This window comes from Ictalurus furcatus, chromosome 13, assembly GCF_023375685.1.
Source record: "Ictalurus furcatus strain D&B chromosome 13, Billie_1.0, whole genome shotgun sequence".
NCBI classification, from domain to species: Eukaryota; Metazoa; Chordata; class Actinopteri; order Siluriformes; family Ictaluridae; genus Ictalurus; species Ictalurus furcatus.
The window spans coordinates 21,138,986-21,151,891 of NC_071267.1; the positions used below are offsets into that span (position 1 = coordinate 21,138,986).

Below are 12,906 nucleotides of genomic sequence, written 5' to 3' on the forward strand. Positions count from 1 at the left end.
TTTGATCGTATAAACCAGGAGACTCTGTTGCCTCAGATCTGGATGTTGGTGTGTGGGTGCTGCTTTCGCTGAGAATGTGTGAGTAATGTCTGTTCCCAATCTGTCTTCTGGCAGAGCTCGGGCTGAACGACTCGAAATTGAGAGTTTTATTTTCAAACGCACCCTCCACACAGCAGAACATGCCACCTAACATGACCCGCGGTTTGGGACTGCTCGAGCCCAGCCCAGAGAGCAGAGACCCCCGCTCAGTATCCTCATCAGACAGTTTCTTCTCAGCCATCGCACTCAGGATTAACACAAGATTAACTTCCAAGATAGTGGAATGGAATCTAGTAAAGGAAAGGCCGTCTCAGAAAAAAAGCTGGGTCACTCTGTAGTACGGGCGCTGAGGAAACTGCTCTTCTGAAATGAGCACATCCCCTGAGGAATGAAGACACGCATGCATGCAGACAGACAAACACACACACACGCAAACACACTCACACACACAGAGCCCAAAGAGTTACCTTAATCTATTTTGACATAGCTATTTGGCAAAATGCTGACTGTATATCAGCACGTTTTTATCCATGTGTCCCCTGGAGCACCAGCACTTAGTAAACTACAGAAGTGTAACAATCACATGTAGTAGGCAGACACCAAAAACACACACACACACACACACACACACACACACAAAATGTAATAAAAAAACAGCTCTCACCTAATAGTTCTCTACATAATAATAAACACTACAGAGGTGTCATGGGCAGGGGCGGAAAGTAACCAACCACATGTACTGTATTCTCATTACAGTACTTGAGAATGTGGCTTACTGTAATGGTACTTTTTTGAGAATAATTAAATCATAGTAATTTTTTTTACATTTATTTTTGATCATCATTACAAAGTTTGATTTGTTTTATGCTTACAAAACAACAATAATGTGATAATGATGTACAAATTATGTCATTCAAAAGATAATTGTATTTCATAGCTCAACATCAAACCTGCAGAAACATGCACAAGTAACATGTACATTAGGTAGCTGAGTGAGCTAACTAGCTGGCCAGATCTTTTGATATTTTACAGAATAAAAAACTTTGTATTATACTTAAAATTTAGTAGTTCAGTGGTGATTGCTTATTGAGATAAACTGTATCTATGAATGTACTGCTACAGCTTATAGATAATCAGGGTTGGGGAGTAATGGAATACGTGTAACGGCGTTACGTAATCAGGATACAAAAAACGCTAACTGTAATCCATCACAGTTACGTCAAAAAACAAAAGTAATCAGATTACAGGTACATTTTGTAAAAAAAACAAAATGGGAATACTATCAGGATAGCAATTTTTTTCATTTCAAACCAAAAAAATCAATCTTTTGACATAACACAATATAGACAGCTGCTTGATTATAGCTCTGGTTCTCTCTTGCCAGTCGCAATGCACATTTGGTAGAAATGAACACAAATTGTTCTCTGAAATGCTTTCGTTAAGGTGACCATACTTCCTGTTTTTCCTGGACATGTCCTCTTTTTCAGGCCTGAAAAAAGCGTCCTGCTGGGATTTATAAATTTGAGAGAATGTCCAGGATTCGGCTTTAGTTTCCTTATGATGTGCTTATGGTCTAATACTGCAACGTGTGTGCATGTTTGCATCGTTTTAACCCTTCTCTGTAATTCCTGCCTTCTTGCACACCAATGGTTGATTATAACCCCACCCCCTATAAAAAAAAAAAAAAAAATATGTCCACTTTTTGGAAAACCAGAATATGGTCACCCTAGCTTTTGTGAGGTAATGTTACCTGCATCAGGGACAGTGATCTTTTATTTATTTTATTAAAACAAATCCAAACATTTAACATGTTTTAAGCTTAAAATAAACGCTAAACAAAAGTATTTTAGATCATATTGCTTTTCTCTTGACTTTATTTACATAAATGGCCTTGAAGTAATCCAAATGTAATCAGTTTACATTACTTTCATATTGTGAAATTTATTATGAAGCCATTTGTAACCCTCCCTACCCTGTAGATAATAACACTCGGGAAAATGTGTAAGGAGCATCTTTACTAGATAGCTAACAGCGTAGCTAGAAACATGAGCTAGCTAGCTAGCAAACAAACCTAGCAAGCAACCAACAAAGTTTGACTAATATTACCTTTCTTTTTATAATGCTGATCATGGAGGCAGGGTTCACTTCAGCATTGCTTACTTGGTTAGCTATCATAATAGTACAAAATGGTGTTCCTCACATGTAGAACAGTGTAAAGAGGAATCTGTAAAGTAATTACTCAAGTAGTTTTAAATCAGACAACTTACTCTTACTTGAGTAATTTTCTTCATCACTACTTTTACTCGAGTGAATTATTGCTACTTTATTAGCAGTACTTTTACCTGAGTTAGTGTGTCTGTGTGACTCAAAGCAGAGGAAGTCACATGTCACATGAACACTGCAAGTTCATTCACTAATTATAGATTAAAACACCCAAAATCCAAACTCTTAATAATGAGAACATATTAATATTCAATTACTATCAGATTTCCGCACTCTGTTTAAGTCTGCCAATATCCTCAGTGCATGTTTCATTTCATTTCCAGTCACAGAGTAAAGACACAAATTGAATCTTGGTTGATTTCCTGTCTGTTTTAATCTTTTATTTCAATCGCAGTCAGTCCGCCTGAGTGAACTCACTCAGTTTGAAGCCACTGACACAGTTTTGAGGGCCTGAAGGCCAGACACAAAGCCCTACATTTCACCAGACTACTTCTACTCCCTGCTTCTCTTGTCCTGTCATCTTTTCTATTCTTCATCTTAGCTGACACAAAAGGGTGTGGGGTCTTCATTCCACAGAATGCAAAATAAATATAACTGAATGTATTTTTTGTTCGCTAATTAAGATAATGGAAAAAGCAGATAAGTCCACAATATCCAATTCAGCTCATTTGAGTTTGTTATGAGTCTTAGCTTCTTAATGTACAGTATTTTTTAATTTAGCAAAACCAAATATATTAACGTATTCTAGCATTTCCATACGTGGATATTTAAAATAAAAAGCTATAACTAAATATATAGTAAGGCACTGAATTAAAGATGATGATTTTTCCCCTCTGGAGGTCAGACACAGTTGAGTCAATGTAAATATTAAATCCAATGAATATGCTAAGAAAGAGATGTGCTGCCCCCTTTTGACAATAATAATTTCTGCAATGAGGAAAAAGAAAAGTTTAGGACTAAACTGCACCATCAATCAAACCAAAACATAAACAGTATCAACCTCTATATACTTTCTAAATACACTTATAGATGTAATTCTATTAAATATCCCTTCAGTTTTCTTTTTAGGATGAATGGGTTTATTGTATGCAGGGAAGACAAGGAAAGCTTATAAAAAAGGATTTGCTAAACATAGTGCTATTAGAAATTCTGATTTCAGGAATCCAGTTGCTGTACATTTTATAGAAACACTGTGTTGTTTTGGTATTGAGAAAGTACTTCCTAAAAGAAAAGGACAGGACTATAACAAACTCTTTTGGAAACATGAATTAGAGATCTTACATATGGATTTAAATCAAGAATTCAATGTTAAGCGTTCCATATAAGGTTATTCATTGCAGACAAATCTATGTTTAATAAAATATTGTAGTGTTAAAGTAAAGTGTTGTTAGGCATTTAAAGGCTGTAATTATAAAATACACACAGTTCCAGGGTCCCTGGTTTGATCCTGAACCTAAGTTACAGTCTGTGTGGAGCTTTATATTTTTAGCTTTCCTCCATGTTCTCTGGTTTCTCCCACCTTCCAAAAACATGTCAGGAGATGGAATGGCAAGACGGAATTGCCCCTAGAAGTGAACGAGTTTGTGAATGTTTGTGTGCACGATGCCCTGCACAGGGTGTCCAGGGTATATTCCCACCACCATGCCCAGTTTTCCTGGGATAAGCTCTGGATCCACTACAACCCTGATCAGGATAAAGCAGTTACTGAAGATGAATGAATAAATGAATTATTCCAGAGGCATTTAGCCCCATTGTTAATGCTGTGCACCAAAATTAACTTTGCAGTATCCTCTCATTTAACTTTTCTCTTTAATCCCTTTGTATGCAAGTGCTGAAATTTTCCTGGAGCTGTTATAACACCACAAAATTTTTCACTTCCCTCTATAGCAAAGCAAAGCCACCTTTCAACAACAATAAACCATAATCTGTTATTCCAACTGAAATGACTCGTGTAAGTGTATCGAACGCCTTAACAGGATTCTTAAAAGTTTTCAGTCAAGATTAAAGAATGCACATCCTTTCACGTTTGCAGTTCTCTTTTGAGAAATTTATTTGAAACACAGCTCTTTTACATAAAAAAAAAAAAAAAATCAAACATAACCCAAGGGTTTTGGCTTTCAGTTCCATTACGTAGGGTGTGTGTATGTGTGTGTATATGTGTGTGTGTGTGTGTGAGAGAGCGAGAGAGGGAGAGAAAGAGAAAGAGAGAGAGAGAGGGAGAGAGAGAGAGAGAGAGAGAGAGCAGGCACTGGTATTTGTGCCATAGGGAACCAAATAAGAGTGAGTGTAAACAGTGAGGGGGAAGGATTTGAATGTAACACCTCCATTCCACCAGGCTTCCAAAGGGAAGCAGCTTCCAGCACCACCTGCTTAGCAGGGAAAGGAGAGCACGCTTCAGTTTAAGACTCCTTGAATTCCACATGCAAGAAGTCACACAGAGCAGAGTCCAAAGATCAGCAGGATTAAAAACTCCACTGGAGAGAGACAAAGAGAGACAGAGAGAGACAGAGAGCACCATATTCCTCTAGTTGTAGGTCCCAAATGAGACGCTTGAGTCGAAGCTGTGAGATCAGCTTTAGTCTTAGATGATCACTGGCCTTCCCGATCAAAGCTGCTTATGGATCTGTCAGTTGATCTCGATTACAGAAGGCAGAAAGCAGTCTGGAAACCTGTGAACTAAATAACAAAAATAACATCTCACTATAGCCATGCTATGGAAAAACTGATCACAGTCCAGTCACATGACTGAAATCAGCCTATAGGCTTTGAGTAATGGTGGACACCCTGCTGAGTGAATTTCATTGTTAACTTACTGTCAAATTTCTTCAACATATCTCATTAGTAATTGCTCTAATATTAATATAATAATACAATATTAATAATGAATTAATATTGAAATGTATTAATTAATTAATGTTAATAATAATATTGATTAATATTAATCATTAATAATATTCAAGTTGAGATTGCTGTATAATGTATATTCTGTGAGTTTTCAGTATTTGAGTGATGTTGATGATGCTCAGTTGAATAAATTAGTATAAGTTCATCACTGTATTACTGTAAATACGCACGAAAGAAAGATCAGAGTCCGCGCAAGCATTTTTTCATGCTTCAAATAACACAATGTAAACAATAATGGCTGATAACTTTTGGTGTCTTCATAAAAACTACGAATGGGTCTAGTAAATATATCGTCAAGATTTTCTCTGTTCTCAACTATTATGACATAAGAAGGTTCTGAACTTTTAAATTCAAATTCAGGAATTCAAGCACAGTGTGACTCTGATCGTTTTATCATTGGTGTCTTCATTTGTGATGTGCTGAGATTCTGGTGCTAAACTGTTGGTTCATTTCACTTCATTTCCTGTTTCACTGTTAGCGTCTAAAAATAAAAGAACAAGAGCTTCTTTTCTCACGTAGTTTTTTTCCCCAGAGATGTGTAATCAATCAAATGTCGATATACAGTAGATATAGTGGATAACAGCAAATACTGGAGTCAAAGATCCAGAATGCAATGCAGCACTACAACACAGTCACACTGAGTTACATTTACATTTGGCAGACGCCCTTATCCAGAGCACCTTACATTTTTATCTTATTTATACAACCGAACAATTGAGGGTTAAGAACCTGACAATGGTAGCTTGGCAGTGCTGGGATTTGAACCCATAACCTTCCAATCAGTAATCCAAGGTCTTAACCACTGAGCTTCCACTATCCGGCAGAGACTTGACTTGGCTTGTTATCAGTCTAACAGATGATGAGTGCGAAGGTGTTACTGGCAGTATTAGCATTAAAGTTGAAGCTTTGGAAGCTGATCTGGTGATGAGGAGGTGAGAGAGCGGGACAGATTAAAGGACTAAAGGACAGATTAAAGTGCTGCTGCATCACTGTCTTTAGGTAGAGATGACGCAAAGGGCTAATTCCCACTGACATCACTATCAGCATGTAGTTGAACGGCATTGTGGGTAATGTAAGAAATTGTTCACCAAAGTGAAAATAGAGTTTTAAACCAAAAAGTACATTAAGAACATCATTACAAAGTAAATCTTGGCTGCCATCGAAGATCACATGTTAATAATAATGATTAATATGCAAGTCTTTCATGGTGGTTTTTTTTTTTCTACTGATCAAATAAAAAAAGAGAACCAACCGGCATTTTAAAATGACACTGAAAGACCATTGTAAGCATCTAAGCTTTACACACAAATAAACTTTTCTTCAATGAAGAAGGAAACAATCTTTGTGTTCTATGTTTTAGTTCTGTTGGTACTCACCATTTCTGGTCTGTTGGAAGAATTATGACCAAAGAATGAAGGCTAAAGAAAAGAACAAAAATAAAAATAAAAACTGAACATGGAAATGGGGAAAAAATGAAATAACAGAACAGACAAGAAAAAGAAATTGGAGAAGTCATTCAGGAAAGAAAGAATCACATAGATTTGACATTACCGAGTCGCATACACGTGCACTCGTACACACACATACACACAGTACTGTATGTCGTACCTTTTCTTCCAGTTCCTTAATCTGTCGTTTCTGACCCTCAATCCATTCTTCCAGCTCTTTTATTCTCTGTGTATGGATTAAAACACACAGGTAGATACATGCAATGAGTGAACCTCCATATCACACTATGTTTTTGTTGTTGCTGTTGGTTTGTTTAATCAAGGAAACAACATGCACTTATAAAAATGTTTTTCAACAATTATTAACATTCCTCAGTGATACCCTTCTGGATGGGGATGTAATCTAAATTTAGTAAGGTTCTGTATGTATAAAAAAAAATAGATTTGAAATAAAAGCTTTGAAAATATACAATGCATTTTCATGTGCTTTCTTATTCGTAAATATAAGAATTTTAAAGAAAATGGGAATATATGGAAACGCTAGCTTGATTCTGCAGGAGGCAGCTTTTCAGGGCTATATGACATGACGTGATTGTGCTAATTATGGCAGAGCTAAGCCTTCTTCCACACTGCTAACTTTCAGAAAATGTAATTAAATACAAGTGGTCATCCATCCATCCATTTTCTGTACCACTTATCCTTCACAGGGTCGTGGGGGAGCCTGGAGCCTATCCCAGGACAGGGTTCCAATCGCACACACAATCGCACATCCAATCACACACTACGGAAAATTTGGAAATGCCAATCAGCCTACAACGCATGTCTTTGGACTGGGGGAGGAAACCGGAGTACCCGGAGGAAACCCCCCCTCCCAAACTTCCCGCACACAGGGTGGAGGCAGGAATCAAACCGTCAACCCTGGAGGTGCGAGACAAAAGTGCATCGTATAAATGTAATTTACAAAAAATCTGATGTGACCACAATTATCCCTAGCTGGCAAACTGGCCAACCTTATGACAGTGTTGGCTATTTTTGTTGCACTGGGTAGAACACTACCAACACCACCACGTTCGGCAATGAAAACAATAACAAGCGAACATGCACCCATGGCAAGGTGAGTTCTGGGTGAAGGGTGATGAATCCCCCAAGCAGCCCAGGACAGGAAAGACATGCCAAATGTGCTATTACAGAGCGAGATCAAATATTAATCCTATCTGCCTCAGTTCTTCTCACCGCTCCTTGCCTTCAAATGCAGCATATCTTGCAGTGATTACCTGTTGAGCATGTTGCAGTAGCTCCATTCTCTCTCTGAGTATCTGAGAATCCTTCTCTCGTAATTCACTAAGCACCTGCCTCTTCCACTGATTGACAGCTCTCCTCAGCGAATCACGTTCCTCTTCTGTCAGCAACTCGGACACTTTAGCGCCCGCCTCTTCCTGCTGGAGCGCATCGAACAGCATGGCCTCCAGCTCCAATATCCGCTGAGAGAGGACAGAGAGGAGAGACATGAGGAGAGAGAGAAAGAGAGAGAGAGAGAGAGAGAGATGAGTAGAAGGAAAGAGAGACATAAGGAGAGAGGAGAGAGAGACGGGAATATAGTGAAAGACAGAGAGACAGAAAGAAAGAATTAGACATGAAGAGTAGAGAGGAGAAAGAGAGAAAATGATAGGTAAAGAGACAGACATGAGGAGAGGAGAGGAAACATGACGAGAGAGAGAGAGAGAGAGACATGAGGAGAGAAAGAGACGGAGATGCAAGGAGCATGGAGAGAGAAAGAAAGAGAGAGAGATGAAGAGAAGAGAGGAGAAAGAGAGACATAGTGATAGGTAAAGATAGAGACATGAGGAGAGGAGAAAGAGAGAGAGCGAGAGAGAGATACATTAGGACAAGGGAGGGGAGAGGTAGGAAGAGAGGGGAGAGAGAGACATACAAAGAGAGAGCGAGAGTGACATAAGAAGAGAGACAGACATGAAGATAGGGAAAGAGAGAGATGCAGGGAGAGATTAAAAAGAGAGAGACATGAAGACAAAGGAAGAGAGACATGAGGAGAGGAAAGAGAGAGAGAGACATGAAAAAAGGAGGGATCAAGAGACAAAGAGAGGAGAGACATAAATAGAGATCAGGAGAGGGAAACGAGAGGTGAAGAGAGAGAGAGAAGAGAAACAGGTAGGAGGGATGAGAGGAGATGAACAGACAAATGATAGATGGAGAGTGTTGAGAGTGAAAAACAGAAGGAGAATAGAGAAAAAGAGAAATGGAAAAATAGATGAGAGAGAGAGAGAGAGAGAGAGAGAGAGAGAGAGAGAGAGAGAGAGAGAGAGAGAGTGAGAGAGAGGGTGGGGTGCGGAACCGTGATGACCAATCAGCACCAGCAGAGGGCATAAAGAGACAATATGGACAGCTGTATTCATTTAACATTATTTACAAATGATTCACTTGTCTATTTTTAACACATGACGTACTTTTGGACTGCAATCCTGCTCACCTTATTAGCCTGATCCATCGACTGTTTCCTGTAGTCCAGTTCTTCATCTAAATATCCTTTCTGTTTACTGAACAGCTCCTGTGTAGGAAGAGATACAAGGGGAAATGACATCACCACAATTTAACACAAGAAAACAGAGCATTTAAACTTATGACCAGCCATATCAGTAAATATTATACAACCTGTTGAGCTATACACTTTTACATTTAATTAATAATTCAAAAACAGGTTGTGTTATCAACTTCAGAGTTATTAGCACCCTTCAAGAGAATGGTCAAAAATGACTGTATATAATAAACATTACACACAAAGATTCAAATTTTATATAAAGAAATGTGTCTTTAGAAATTTATTTGGTCCTGCTGGTGGACTTTCCTCTTCAGTTTACCCTACGGGTTTTCTATGGGTTTCAAGTCAGGGGACTGGGATGACCATGGCAGGACCTTGATTTTGTGGTCAGTAAACCATTTTTGTGTTGCTTTTGATGTATGTTTTGGATCATTGTCCTGCTGGAAGATCCAACCACGGTCCATTTTAAGCTTTTTGGCAGAGACAGTCAGGTTTTCATTTAATATCTGTTGATATTTGATAGACTCCATGATGCCATGTATCCTAACAAAATGTCCAGGTCATCTGGCAGAAAAACAGCCCCAAAACATTAAAGAGCCACCTCCATATTTAACCGTGGACGTGAGGTACTTTTCCATATGGCTACCTCTCTGTGTGCGCCAAAACCACCTCTGGTGTTTATTGTCAAAAAGCTCTATTTTGGTTTCATCTGACCATAGAACCCGATCCCATTTGAAGTTCCAGTAGTGTTTGGCAAACTGAAGATGCTTGAATTTGTTTTTGGATGAGAGTAGAGGCTTTTTTCTTGAAACCCTTCCAAACAACTTGTGGTGATGTAGGTGAATTCAGATTGTAGTTTTGGAGACTCTCTGACCCCAAGATGCAGCTAACTTCTGCAATTCTCCAGCTGTGGTCCTTAGAGATTTTTTGGCCACTCAAACCATCCTCTTCACAGTGCGCTGAGACAATATAGACACACGTCTAATTCCAGGTTGATTCATAACATTTCCAGTTGACTGGAACTTCTTAATTATTGCCCTGATGGTGGAAATGGGCATTTCCAATGCTTGTGCTATTTTCTTATAGCCGCTTCCCATTTTGTGAAGCTCAACAACCTTTTGCCGCACATCACAGCTATATTCCTTTGTCTTACCCATTGTAATGAATGACTAAGGGAATTTGGCCTATGTGTTACCTCATATTTATACCCCTGTGAAACAGGAAGTCATGGTTGAACAATTTCCTGTTCCTAGTCACCCAGGTGTACTAACAAATTTAAAATATCAACGGGAATATACTTCAAATATATTTTTCTCATATGAATTCCTAGGCGTGCCAATAATTGTTGCACACATATTTAACGAAGATATTTTTTGATAAACATGTGTTTGCAATTGTTTTATATCTATGAGAGTATTTTTTGTCAATTTTCTTTTAACAAAAGATCAAAAGATTAAACAATAGATATTTACAAAGGGTGCCAGGTTTTTTTTCACACCTGTGTAAACTCTAGAGACTGTTGTGTGTGAAAATCCCAGGAGTTCAGCAGTTTATGAAATACTCAACAAGCACATCTGGCAACAACAACTCTGCCACGTTTAGTCCCAGACATCACATTTTCCCCCATTTTGATGTTTGTTGTGAACATTAACCAAAGCTAACTAATTAACCTGTATCTGCATAATTTTATGCATTGCACTGCTGCAACTTGATTGGCTGATTGGATAACTGCACAAATGAGCAGGTGTACAGATCTTCCTACTAAAGTGGACGGTAAGTGTGTATGGTTGTGCACATGTAAAATCTATCTGCCATCCATAACTACAGTGAAAATCAAATGCTTTCAACCCCAAAGACCTTAATTGTGGAGTTTATTTGATAAATTAATCTTTGCTCATGATCCTGGAGAATGCCAATACTTCTTGAATTGATTGTAGATCCATTGTTTAATATCTTTAAATGAAATAATTTTTCATTTAATTATTTAAATTAAATATGGGGGGGGGGGAGGGGGTTGGGGGAATTTATGCATTTACCTTCTCACTCTCAATGTCCTGCATTTTCTGCTGTAATGCTGATTTTGTCACCTCAATGTGCTCTAGCCACTGAAAAGAAAAAGACACAACATAAAAAAATGCAAACGAGTAAATGAAAGAAATATGAATAGACTGAGAGTACAAACAGTACCTTTTCTGCTAATGTTAATACTGTCCTGGCGTGGATGACGGCCACTTGCTCCTCATTGCTCAGATTCTGTGTGACAGTGATCAGATGTAAAGAGTCATTTAAAACACTAAAATCCATTTGTACAACAAACAGTTGGACATTTTAGCACCTAAGCATCTTTAGACACACACACAGTTATGTATGAAATGAACATACACTTACGGCGTTATCCCCCAGAATGTCCAGTTTCTTCATCAGGTCTATGATAACGATGTCCTGATGAATGGGAGAAAGCATTACAGGACAGTTATGAGCAGAATTTCTAAGAATCAGATCTAATCAGGTAATGAGAAAATAAAAATACCCACCACATTCGATAAGCACTTTATTAGTTCAGTACAAAAAAGTAATATGCAGTTGAGATTACGTCAGTGAAACCCAGCTGAAGCACTGCTTTCTCAAATGTTTGTTACTATAATGTGACTTTTTGTATAGTTTGAAAATGATTACTGAAAACAAACCAAATTTATTTTCACCTGGTTAGCTCATGTCAGTGTTTATACACAGTTCATCAGTTTTACTTCAAAGAGAAAAAAATCCTGTTTTTCCATACTTTTTCTCGAAATGACCCCACCTCTTTAAACATTTGATGTTTGACCATATCAACACGTATGCATGAGGGGAGAAAATGATGTCAACTGAATAACATTTTAAACTAACACACAGCCATTTATTATTTCATGTCCAAATATCTTGTTTCCCCCATCAATCCATCACATTCCAGAAAAAAAATGTATTGTGATTTGTGTTTCATGGTTTTTTCAGTGTGATTTATTATACAAGTCCAGTACCAACATAAATGTGATATCTAGCGTGAAGGCTTGGATCAATAAGACTTCCTAGGAAAATGGATATCACTGCTCAAGATTGGAGCTAAAAAAAAAAACCCTATTATGTAATGTCTTGTGCTATTTTACATACTTGTTTTAAATGTATCAGCTGTTGCTGTTAATAAGAGATAACCTCATGTAATACATTGAGAGCTCAATAATTAAGATCAGTGACCAGAAGATTGCAAGTACAAATGCTAGGACTGTGATAGAGCCGCTGTTGAGCCAGTAACACTTTCTATGAAGGTCATATTTATAATGAATTACAGCGTTACATGAGTTACAGCTAGTTTTAGTTTTAGCCTTAAGTATTGTTAACATGGTACATTATAAGTAGTGTTCATAACATGTTATATCATCACTATAAAAAAAACAAAACAGGCCCACTTTGTATAGCACATTATACCTGGCTTTTACTTTTTTTTTTAACTGTAGCAGAGAGATTATCAGGAAATGAAACTCTATAACTTTACCACTTCTGAAATTTCTTTGGTATTTGTTATATACTGTATATAGTGTTAAAAACCCTACTTATATGGCATCCTGTTAACAATTTCTAAATACATTATAAACCATACGATTAATGGCAATTACATTTTCATAAGTAATTCAAACAGTTTGTACAATGGCATATGATAATTATGCATTACAAAATGGTATGAATGAATCCATACTGTAGGTC

General features: G+C 37.6%; 1 protein-coding gene across 3 annotated transcripts in view; it reads right to left on the reverse strand.

The window, feature by feature from the left end:
• Positions 1 to 4,653: 4,653 nt before the first annotated feature.
• Positions 4,654 to 12,906, reverse strand: part of jakmip3 (Janus kinase and microtubule interacting protein 3) — a 60,936-nt gene continuing 52,683 nt past the window's right edge. Inside the window, exons 16-23 of one of the 3 annotated variants that reach the window (XM_053639652.1) lie at positions 11,557 to 11,610; positions 11,356 to 11,421; positions 11,205 to 11,273; positions 9,100 to 9,177; positions 7,889 to 8,095; positions 6,775 to 6,840; positions 6,543 to 6,615; positions 4,654 to 4,938 (exon numbers count right to left, since the gene is read on the reverse strand). In XM_053639652.1, coding sequence (XP_053495627.1) covers positions 6,565 to 6,615; positions 6,775 to 6,840; positions 7,889 to 8,095; positions 9,100 to 9,177; positions 11,205 to 11,273; positions 11,356 to 11,421; positions 11,557 to 11,610 — 591 coding nt within the window. In that variant the 3' untranslated portion in view covers positions 4,654 to 4,938; positions 6,543 to 6,564. Of the gene's footprint in view, positions 4,939 to 6,542; positions 6,616 to 6,774; positions 6,841 to 7,888; positions 8,096 to 9,099; positions 9,178 to 11,204; positions 11,274 to 11,355; positions 11,422 to 11,550; positions 11,611 to 12,906 lie in introns of all 3 variants that reach the window. The other 2 variants (XM_053639651.1, XM_053639650.1) reach the window with 2 other exon arrangements.